The sequence below is a fragment of the Theobroma cacao genome, chromosome 5 (assembly GCF_000208745.1).
Source record: "Theobroma cacao cultivar B97-61/B2 chromosome 5, Criollo_cocoa_genome_V2, whole genome shotgun sequence".
In the NCBI taxonomy this organism is placed as follows: domain Eukaryota; kingdom Viridiplantae; phylum Streptophyta; class Magnoliopsida; order Malvales; family Malvaceae; genus Theobroma; species Theobroma cacao.
This window is the reverse complement of record NC_030854.1, coordinates 32,668,026-32,679,942: the sequence shown is the minus strand read 5'-3', so window position 1 is coordinate 32,679,942 and position 11,917 is coordinate 32,668,026. Positions and strand designations below refer to the sequence as shown.

The window sequence follows — 11,917 nt, the reverse complement described above, 5'->3', positions numbered from 1 at the left end:
AATAAAGATGACTCACTATGGAATGGAAATGTAGTGGAAAATCAACAATATCAAGAGCTAAAATGTCAAAATTAAAGTCATGCAGATTAGGTATTTGTGAAAATGTAAATTGATGTGAGCTATTCTGTAATGACTGAAAAAGGAAAATATTCTCATGAAAAACTATATTCCTGGATATAAGTAACATGTTTGCATCAATCTCATAAACTTTATACCCTTTGATTCCATTTGGATAATCAACAAATACAAATTTGACTACTTTTTTGTCCATTTTCTTTTGTTTTGTGTCAATGTAAACATTAAACATAAGTTGCCAAACACCTTAAAATGTTCATAAGAAAGAGGTTTAAAGTAAAACATTTCATAAGGTGATTTATCATGCAAAACCTTTGTTGGTATCCTGTCAACTATATGAGTAGCCGCAAGAACAGTTTCTCCCCAAAAAGGAACAAGCAGACAAGACTGATGCATCAATGTTTTAGCTACTATAAGAACATGTTGATGTTTTCTCTTAACAACCTCGTTTTGTTGAAAGGCTTCCACACAAAACATTTGGTGCATTATGCCATGTTTTTCATAAAAATCAGGAAGATTAAACTCCCTTCCATGATCAGTTCTAAAGGATTTAATAGTGGTTGAAATTTGATTCTAAAAATATTTTTGAAAAGTTAATAAAATAGTTGACACATTTGACTTGTTTCTCATTCAGAAGATTCAGTTAAATGTTGTATAATCATCCACCAAAGTAAAGAAATAATGTTGACCTTTTATAGTTGGGATTGCATAAGGTCCCCAAAAATATGCATGCGGAATTTCAAAAGTAGAAGTTGTATTTTTTGTATAAACAGGGAATGGTAATCTTTTCATTTTAGCTAGGACAAATGTCACATATTAAGCTCTTTAAACAATTAATTTCAAGACACTGTTTGTGAATGAGACTTATTCTATCTAAATGTATGTTGCCATAAATCAAACTGCTTAGGAACTATTTTACAAGAATTGATAGAATGTTTAAAAGAAAAATGTATAAAATTATCAAGACTAAATTTTGTAAGATAATCTTCATCTTGATAATCTTGTAAGAAGTACAGTCCTGAGATTACTCTAGCAATCCCAGTCACCTTCCATGAGAAGAGATCTTGAATAACACACATTTTATCAATAAAAAGCACACAAGTTTTTTAATAAGATGTCAACTTTGTTACTGATATGAGGTTGAAATTGAACGAAGGAACACACATGACATTATGCAAAGTCAACAATGATGTTAATTTGACTATTCTTATATGAGTTACAAGAGCCTTAGCATTGTTTCACAACTAGACATAGTAATCTTTCGCTAGCTTAGTAAAACTAATATTATCCAAAAAACAAGATATATGATCACTAGCTCCATTATCTACAACCCAAGAACTATGCTTAAACATGGCATCATTAACACTTTTATACCTAGGTGGGAGATTATTTGTGGTATTGAAACAAGAAAAACTAGATATAATACTTGCAAAGGCAGAGTTGACTGAGAAAGGTTTTGTTTATTGCTTATTTGGTGAACTGTCACAAAGCTCATGACTATTTATGCCACTTTCACTGATAAGTGTCATTGATTTCTGAATTGGATGCTTGATGAGTGATATTTAAGACATTGAGTTTATGCCAACAACCTTTTCATCTTGCTCAGATTATATTGAAGTCCATGTAAAAGTATTGTTTCCAAGAGAAAAATTGTTAACTGTTGATTTCACTTTCTTGTAATTACCTTTTCCCTTGGTAAATTTGAAATCTTTTGGATTTGATTATATCAAGAGACTCTTTTAAGATTCTTCCCTTAGAACCATGTTATATGCCTTATCCAACTGTGGCAAAGATTCTATGGATATTATCTGTGACCTTAATGCTGAAAACGACTTATTGAGTCCATTTAGGAACTTGAAAACCATATCTTTCTAATATTAGTTCGAGTATTTATTAAAGTAGATTGGATTACACTTACCACACTCACAATGTGATAAAGGCTTAAAATTCCTTAACTCCTCCTATATGCCTTTTAGTTCAATAAAGTATGAATCTACACTTCTAATACCCTGATTCACATTGCCTAAAGTGTATTATAAGTTGAAAAACACGTGTGTCATCAAGTTGTGCAAAATTCTGTTTCAAAGTATTCCAAATGTCTGTTGCATTGTCTATGTAGAAAACTGTAGATGCAATTGGTGGTGATAGTGAATCTAATAGCCATGCCATTATGAGATTATTGCATATATTCCATGAATTATATAGAGGAACGGTTATGTTTGGTTTAACAATTGTCCTATCAATAAAACCAATCTTATTCTTTATAAACAAAGCCAACAAAAAGAATCTACTACAAGCTATGTAGTTCCTAGATGTAAGTTTAGGATTCACCACAACAGATCCACGATTATCACTATGATGCACATAATAAGGTGATTGTGGATCTTCTAAATGTGAATTCCTAGATCTAGGGTTTCAAGTTACATTCTCTATGTTTTATGAGTTTTCAGCCATGAATATCAAATTCCACATAGATTCAAAAGCAAACTACAATCAAGTACTAACAGATTAAGATTCAAACACAATTGAGAAAATTTTAGAGAAAATCTTCTCACAAAGAAAACCAGAAATAAAGAGTCAAGAACATGATATATTGATAAGTGAAAGAAAGAAAAATATGAAACTATGCAATAGATTGAATGAGATGAATCAAATACAAAACTTCAACTTATCTGAAGAAGAATTGTATTGTGAAATCCGTATCTCATATCAATACTCTGATACCATGTGAGAATCACGGAAGCTATAAGAAGAAGTTTTGTGGAAAGAAGAAATTTTCTTTCATTCCTCAAAAAAAAATATTTACAGAGTGTGGTATTTATACAAGAAAAATAAGCCTTAAAAAGTTAGTTACAAAAAAAAGAGAAAATATCTAACCAACAGCCTAAGAAAACAATAAAGGTAAATACCATGCATTTTACACTCTTAAATAAAAGCATTCCTCCTTCAAGCAACACTTGATCTCCACAGGTTATCTCGTTGTCCTACTGTCTTCATTTTTTACTGATACAGCAACCAGAGACTTCTAATTTCAAGCTGATCTTCAATAAAAAGTTAGTGGATCTGCTGGTAGAACTTTAAGAGGACATGCTTTAACTTTAAGGGAAACTACTGCTTTGGGGTACTAGGAGGACCTTTTGCTGCTTCTGGTGGATCAAAAGGACCTACTGCTACTACTACTAAATCTAGGAGAGGAGCGGCAATTGTTGTTAGATCTATTACTAGGACAAAAAGGGTTTCATTTGCTAGTATTGCTCCTACTGCATCTGTGATAAATTTTGATTCTACTCCTTTTGATTATGGTGTTGATGGTGATTTAGGGACACAAGTGTCCCATGACTGAAGCATTCACAATACCTTTAGGATCCACAATATATGTAAGAGATTGAAAGCAGTCGTCTGTATTTATGGTTTCAAAGTAAAAGATAAAAGATATTATAAGTTGGAAACACCATGACTGAAGAATGAATTTGTTGAGCTGTGGATGATAAAATGATCAATCTCTAGATAGGGGAATTGACATTTGAGGGAAGTGAGATTGTATCCAAAGAGAGATAAGTAACATGCGTATGAGCGGTTGCCTAAAAATGTAAACAATTGAGGTTTCATATGTTTTTGAGAAAAAGAGTTTATGATTATGATAGCCCACAAAAGCTCTTTTAAATGGAGAAATTTAATTCCTAGGAAGTTGCATCAATGTTTAGAGAGTGCAAGAGCAATACATCATGGAGGAGATTGTTAAGGTTATTGTGTCATATGTAGCTTTTCATCGATGTTGTCATTAGCAACTTAACTTAGGTCTTGGTTAACTAAAGTTTATGATAACTTTTCAATACTTATTTAGATTTTAGTGCACGCTAAGAGATCTATCTAGCTACCATGTGCAAGACTTAATTATTCATATACTATGGGGGAATAAAAGGATGTAGCCTTTGTTACAACCAATGAATGACAAAGTCAGACCACATAACCCTTTTTTCTTATTTTTCTTCTTTGATCGTCGAGAAACGAAACACTATTTTTCCCTTTTTTTCCGAGTAATTTGATTTATCTTGTTTTTTGTGTGTGCATGTATAAACTTAAAAACCAACCAAAATAAGAAATTAAAAAAGATTTGAAATGGGTTTTAAGTGTTCCACATTGAGAGAATGTTGAGTGAAACAAGGTTAAAAGCAAGACTAATCATAAAACAAAGTGGAGTCCAAGCAATGTTCACAAAAACCTAGAAAAACTCGAGTAAAAGGAAGAACCCGTTTGTCTCCCCTTTCAAATCATGAGCATGATTATAAATTTACGAACTCCATTGGATTACCCCAATCAAGTTGACTAATTGTTTCCTGGTCAGCAAAAAAAAACTATATGTTATATAGAATCTAAACAACAAATGCAAAAATTTCATTAATCACATGGCAGCCAATAAAAATGTTTAACTCGGAATTTTCACATGGGCATTTCTCAGTAAATGTGCCCTATGTTTCTGAGAATAAAATAAAAAAAGAAAAATAGCATAACAAACATCCGTCTGCATCAGATTGGTTATATTGGTCGGTGTTGAAGGCCAAGTTGCTTTGCATTAATCATTTCTTTTTTGGGTTTTTCGAGACTTCCATTCAATGGGGAATCCACGTACCGCCCATGCAATTTTTTTTTTTTTTACCTACTTATAAGATTGGGAAAAAGAAAACAAATTAAAGCTGATTTCTAGGTAAAGGGTACTTTCATGGAAAATCTTAGGAAACAACTGTCTTTTGGTTCTTTCCTGGAATGTAGCAGCTGGCTTTTATTGTTATTATTATTAGCAAGCAGCCACTTAGTTATAATAGTAATTTTTTTACAGTTTAAAATACAATATTTCTGTATTTTGGAACATTGGTTCAAAATTCCAAGAGAAGAGATAGAAATAACGGTAACTAGTATATGTAGATACTGTAAATTGTAAATATATATATATATATACAGTTGTAATATTCAAAGAAAGTAGAATTTTTTTGTTTTAATGGATCAAATAGAATTATTTTATTATCAGCATCCCAACAAAGGACTGTTTGAACACCTTACAAACAAAATAGAGTAAAGGAAAATCATAATCAAACTTAAGCCACACCCAAAACATAGAACTAGTAACACCAAAGTCAAATTAAAATCATATCCAAAACATGGCATTAAAAGTCATCAACATCAACCACCACCCCAAATAAATACCAGCAGCAAATGCAGGAAATCCAAGATCATAGAGTCCTAAAATCATCTTTAAGGAAGAAAGAATGTGGTTACCACTGTTTAATCTTCTGAGCAACCTCTCTCTCTCTCTCTCTGTATATATATATATATATATGTTTGCTGTTTAACATGTTGCTTGTTTGGTCTAACTTTTAAGGCAGTTTCTTTATTTTAGAAAGCTAAAGCTAAGCCGAATAAGTTTTGAAAAATAGCTTTTAGCTTTGTAAAAACTAAAAACAAAAATCTTTTATAAAGTTAAAGCTAAAACTTCAAATTGAAGCTTCAGAAAATAGATGCAATAAGCAATTGAAATTCTTCAGGCTTGAGAAGTTTGACACTACTTGACATATATAGGCTTGAGAACATATTCTTTGGAGAATTTTTTAGGTGTGTAAGGCAAAAGGAAATCCATGCATACAAATTTTACTTTTAAAATTGAAGTTGTGATTCCCAATTGTTAATTAAATTCATTTGTTTCAGCAGAATTTTGAAAATCTGGGGATTGAAATCCATGACTTTGTAAGGTTAATTAGAATTATGAGTTTTTAAATTCAGCATTATTTCCATTATATAACATTATATTATACACATCACCATTTTTTTTTTTGAAAATTATTATTCACATCACCATTAACACCCATGCATGCCTGCTCCACCATTTCTACCATCATCATCATCATGGTAAAATTAAAGGTCATTCCATTTCCATGGAATATTACACAAAGTAATTTACAAATTTGGGGGAAAAAGTTGACAAGGATGTATACAAATTTAAAAACCTATATATCTCACCCTTCTTGCAATATTGGCATAAAATTTTCTTTTATACTCAATTTTTCGGAAAAGAGATGAAGAAATGACTTCCTTAAAAAGAAAGAAAGATATATGGTTAATACGTATGAATCACATAGCATATGTGTGCACATATATATAAGATGGAATTAATATGTGCTGTATATATATAAACTATCCATGTCAATGGTAAATGATAGTACATTTTGAAGGGGAGAAAGAGATCTGAACCTTGAACCTTATCCCTCCTAAGGAAGTGTTAACAACTATTAGGCTAACCCTTGATTGTTAGATTTTATTGTGATAAGGATCAAATTTACCACCTTGTTTAAAGAGAATAGATCAAATTACCATTCATTTTCTAACATGTACAATTTTACAAGTGACTTTATTAACTTGATTAAAAAATAATTAAAAGTTAATTTTTTGCTATTTTTGAACTTAATTAGAAAGTACAATGATAAAATTGTACTTGTTCAAAGATGAGTAGTAAATACAATCCATCACCTTCAGTAGAGTGATTAATTTAAACCTTCTCTCAATTTTATTTAATTCTTTGAACTTTTGAATTGGGGGAAAAATCAATTCTTCTTTAATTATTTGATAAGTTTCAATCTCATTTGTTTTCGCAAAATGTATTCAATCGATTAAATATATAAATTACAAGTTAATTAGATGGAAATTTTGACTAAATGCAGGATAGAAGGACAATTCAATCTGTCATTTCCATTTAAATCAAATGAAAGAATCTTTCAGGTAGGAACCATGCATTACCTTTTTTACCAGTAGTATTCAACATTTATCAATTATAATTACTGTTTATAACAATATATATATTTGTGAGTGGTAGATCGTGCATATGTGAATCATAAGAACATGTAGAGTAGTGAGTTTTAATCTTTAATAACCCTTTAAGGTTGCCATTGCCAGTTGGTATTAAAGCAATTGTAATAAGAAAATATTGAAGTTCCAAATTGGTTGCCTTGAATGCCCTATAAACCAGCACGCTTCTATTTATTTGAAACATGGAAACATCCAATATGCAAACATGGTAAAATGGAAAGGAGTACTGAACCGAATGTGATACGATCTTGGTACAGTATGTAATATAAGCTGCATTATCAGGAGGATTTGGCAGCAAAATAATAAGTTTAATTATGACTTTATATATTATTAATATTGTTAATTAGCTTATAGATATATAAATATCCCACACTCTAACCAATCTCTTGGGTTGTAGAAAAGGTTTCTGTAGATTTATGTAATATTCAGGTTGACTAAGTTCATCCTATAAAACAAGAGAAACAAAGATAAAAGGAAAGAAACTAAGGAGAGATATAAATTAAAGCAAATAGCTAAGGGAAACTTGGGTCTTGTCGCATAGTTGCATATTATCACAAAATACTGGCCGCTCCACTAGATTGCAGCTCTTTAAGTTGGTCTTGAAACCTGTAATCAAAAATTTTTTTTTTTATCTCAATGAGAAATTGTATACCCTTAGGGTCAGAGAAAATTGTGATGATATTTTCTAAAAGCATAAGTAATGAATTTAAAATTAAGTTTAATTAAGAACCCTAATTACAACCTGAAAACAATTAAGGGTACGGTCTATGATCTCAGCATATCTTTGAATTGTATAAGCATAAAGATTGTGTGCGCGTGTGAGAATTTTCGAGGAATTCCGAAAAATTCCCCTCACCAAGAAAATTTGTGTACTTTGTCCTTGAACTCGAGAAAGGAAATATTGTGATTTATACTATATGGAACCAAAATCTACACTTTCCAAAGCAAACTCCAAGCAATTAAAATAGACAGAGAGACAACTGTCTACTGGGGCGAAGAAGGAGATAGAAGAAGAGATGTGACTGCGGATTCCTTGGAAATTAAAACATAGAATTTTAGAGCCAGACTGTTGCTCTAAAAGTCTAGGTGGGCTGAGCTAGCCATAATTAATCATCTTCCAAATGAACTCACCAGGAAATAGCTTTCGCCGGGCTGCAAGCTCTGAAGTAAAAAGCCAAACTCATTCATGGGGACAGGGACACCCGAAGAGTGGACCAGCACTACATCTTGACCAAACATGGCTTTCATGTCAAGTGGCCCCCTTGGAACTTCTGTTGGTACTCCATTGATAAAGACTGTGATGAATCCTGAAAAAGAAGCTAAATGAATGCTAGTTACAAGGGAATTCAAGGCACAGATTAATTAACTTTATTTCCTAGCTACTATTAGAATATATAACATTTTGCCATTACTGCTGCAGATTTCCAGCCTTCTTAAGTCAGTCGCAAAAAATTCAGCACTTAATAGCTGCCAGATTCCATGCTGAAATTCTGCTGCAGAACAGCTGGTGTAATGGCAGTCAATATGTTCTTCAAATAAAGCTAGCTTTTAGGTCTGAAGACTCTGTAAAGAAATTAAGGAACCGATATTAAGGTTTTCCTTTTCTATTGTTCCCTTAAATATTGGAAGAAAGCTTCAGATCTTAAAACAAGAGAAAGTAGAGAATCTTTAAGAAAACCTGAGAAAAGTTAAGTGTTTGGCTTAGGTTCTTTCAATCATTAGTTCCTCCTGTATAAAATTAATTTCTCTTGCAACTCATAAAATTTTCTTTAAATAGCCAAGAGAAAGATTAAAAATGGAAAAAAAATGTAGTATATTTATGGGGTATAGTGCAACTCTCTTTTCAAACACAAAATACATTGTTACATCACAAGAAAGTTACTGTTATAGATACTTTATTCTCTGTCGTTTTCAATCTAAAGAAAAACCTTACCTGACTTTTGAAATTCATGAATTTTAAAACATAAACTTGGGGGAATTAAGAAAGTATAATTTTTAAGTGGTTGACAAGAATCAACAGTACTCCATGTCATCTCCATAAACCAAACATGAAATAAAAATTATGTTTTGATGGAATGAAAGGAAAAATTAAGAGGCAAAACAAAATGTTAGCAACAGAAGGAATTAACTATCGGCCATGCATTTACCAGATTGGTAGTGCAAATTGGAAGTTTCTGATGGGCACAAAACTGATGTTACACTCGAGCTCTGCCCAATTTCTTGAAATCCCATTTGACCAGACATTGAGAGTAGATTTTCAAACCCATCATCACCCATGACACCGCAAGAAGAAGAGGAGCCAACGAGGAAAGAAGATGGAGAAGAATTAGCAAAAGAAGGACAATTTGCAAACCCCATAGCAGCAGTACTATTTTCATACTGAATTGCACCACCAGGTACTTGTGCTTGGTTTCTTTGTTGATGATCTCCTGCAAGGCTAGCTTGCAGCTGTCGTTGTCGGCGGCGAGACCTTGAACGTCTGTTTTGGAACCAGTAGAAGACATTCGCATCGCCAACAGAACCAAATTTCTCAAGCAGCTTTCTTATTCTCACAGTTTCATCTTTTGGAGGGTTTACCATGCCACTGTTAAAGATGGACTCAAGTATGAGGATTTGTTCTGGCTTTGGAGTCCACCTTGACCTGACTGGTTCACTTCTCTCTGAACCATGGCTCGGACTATTAGGGTCTGAAGCTTGATCTTCCATTACTGTGATGAAGAACAACAACAAAAAAAAAATGGTTTTGAAGCTGAAACCTAGGTTTAAAATATAGGAGAAAAAAACAAAGCACATGAATACACAGTACAGAATTCATTAGAGAGGGTGAATTTATATAAAGAACCTGATGGAATTTCTAAAGTTACCAAATCACCCTTACGTTGCTTGCACCTCCTAGAGTTGAAATTACTTGATTGCCTCTCAAAGCTTTATCAAAGTGTTCCATCATATCTTTTTTCTTTTTTTTTCCTCAATCAAGTGGAATTCCATCATATCTTGCTCTTAATAGTCATCAACCGACTCAATTAATTCTATTTAGTTTCCTTGGTTTAGGGATATTGTATCCCTATTATTCAAACATTTTCATCAACTTTTCCTACTTAACAAAAGGTGAAAAAAAGCATACTTTCTGGTGGGTTTAGTCTGTCAATATTATTTTAGATCAGCATTGAAACATAATTAGCTAGCAGTCAAAAGATTGCCAATGTTACACATTTTCCCCCTCTTGAATAGTAGTAATGCCACCCTTTAGATTCCAATAATTATAATAATAAAAAAGCTAAACATAGTAGTATTATATTACTCATAAGCTATTATTGTTCCTAGCTTCTTACCTTTCAAAACAGTTTCAATTTCAAGTTGAGTTTGGCATTGTGATTGAGTTAATTGCAAAGTTGTGGTTTGAAAAATCTCTATTTGAGCTATAAATTTAAATTCATTATTTGGCATTGTAGTTGTTACGCAAAACACAATTTTGATTACAACCCACTCATACCATACTTAGGCTTAATTACATCACATTTAATTAAATAATTCTGATATCAACTTCTATGGTTATTAGATATCATATTAACTCTAATAACACATTATCTTTGAAAAGAATGGTCAAAATGGTAAAAGAGACAAGAAAGAAAAGAGGATGTGAAAGGGGTGGAGAAGGAAAACTAGGGTTTCGGCTATATGGCAAGTGCATGTGAAGGAATGCATGGAAAGCTGGGTCGCTGTAAAGGGGAGAGACAACTTCTTATTTTTCATAATAATAAAATGTAAAAGAGATGGGAAAAAAAAAATAAAGAGAAACAATCCAAGTGATGGTCAAAAATGGTGAAATAATAATTTATTATAAGGGGCCGTGACGTTAAGCAAACATGGCTTACAGTGGCACTGCCATCTTCTCTGTAAAACTTTTTATATTAAACGAGAGGAGGAAAATAGGTCTTAAAGGTTGGCTTAAACTTCGAACACTTTGTCTCCTCTCCCACCCCATTTCTTTCTCTCTCCCTAAGCATAAAACAGGAACCGACTCTGGGTTTTATCAGACGCGGTTTTGGGTCTCTGTTTCTAAGGGTCTTGTATTGTGTGGATTGAGTCCTGGTTTAGTTTTTGTTTGACAAGGGTGACAGAACGGCGCCTTGTTATTCTTTCTTATATTTATTCCAAAACTCAAAGCCATAAATATTTTGTATCATATTTAATAATGATGAACGTATTTGAAATTTATCTATTAGTGTAAAAAGGATTGTATAGTAATTTGTTATGGCATACAAATTAAAAGATATCATATGTTCTTGTTATTTTGAAAGTGATATGGCCAATGTTAGTGGTCCAACGGTGACATATCAATGATGATAATGATCATTACTAGCCAAATTAATTCATATTATCTCCTTAGAGACTACAATGGTCAGATTCAGATTTCCAAGAGATATGTTGAAGTTTATAGAATAAGAGAAGGAAATCTCACAAATTCAATGAGTTTTCATGTATTATTAATATAAATATATAAGATAGTTACTAGATTGTTGATTTGATTTTTTTTTTTTTTTGGGAATGACAAACGAATTTCATTGATGGATAAATATTAGTACATAAGACATGAGATGAATATTGCCCCAACACCGTCTTAAATGATCAAACAAGACCTGAAAATTAAAGAAAATTTTGGTTGATTTATTTTTTTTAAGATAAAGCTTTTGTTTGAATTTATTGATAATTAGGCTTTACAGCAATATTGGTCAAATTTGTAGTCTTTTGATTATAGATGGAAGACTGGATGTAGCATAGCTGATCATGTAACAGTGTATCACTTCCAAAATCTTCCCTATCAACATCAATTTGCACTTTCTCTCCTTTTGTTTTCCCAGGATCGCCTCAGGTTCCCTAAATTTCAAAGGTTCATTTATACTAAGTAGATGATTCGAGAGAAGTAAAACTTTATATATATATATATATATATATATATATATATATATACGGAAATAAGATAATA

General features: G+C 32.0%; 1 protein-coding gene across 5 annotated transcripts; it reads right to left on the bottom strand.

The window, feature by feature from the left end:
- On the bottom strand, positions 7,284 to 9,725 carry LOC18599775 (WUSCHEL-related homeobox 11). 5 transcript variants are annotated; one of them, XM_018121237.1, is made up of 3 exons: positions 9,078 to 9,725; positions 8,062 to 8,249; positions 7,284 to 7,536 (listed from the first exon to the last, which is right to left on the bottom strand). In XM_018121237.1, the coding sequence occupies exons 1-3, from the start codon at positions 9,721 to 9,723 to the stop codon at positions 7,519 to 7,521; spliced, it is 852 nt and encodes a 283-aa protein (XP_017976726.1). In that variant the 5' UTR covers positions 9,724 to 9,725; the 3' UTR covers positions 7,284 to 7,518. The 5 variants fall into 5 exon arrangements, with proteins under 5 accessions (XP_017976726.1, XP_007029940.2, XP_017976725.1 ...); XM_007029878.2 differs by having other exon boundaries at positions 8,062 to 8,237; XM_018121236.1 differs by lacking the exon at positions 7,284 to 7,536 and having other exon boundaries at positions 7,924 to 8,249.

Excerpts from the sequence above, each read along its gene's own strand:
- LOC18599775 (XM_018121236.1), bottom strand. The coding sequence starts at position 9,723 with ATGTGCTTTGTTTTTTTCTCCTATATTTTAAACCTAGGTTTCAGCTTC. Across the intron at positions 8,250-9,077 it reads CAATTTGCACTACCAATCTG|CTTCTTTTTCAGGATTCATC; the intron begins GTAAATGCATGG and ends GCATTCATTTAG.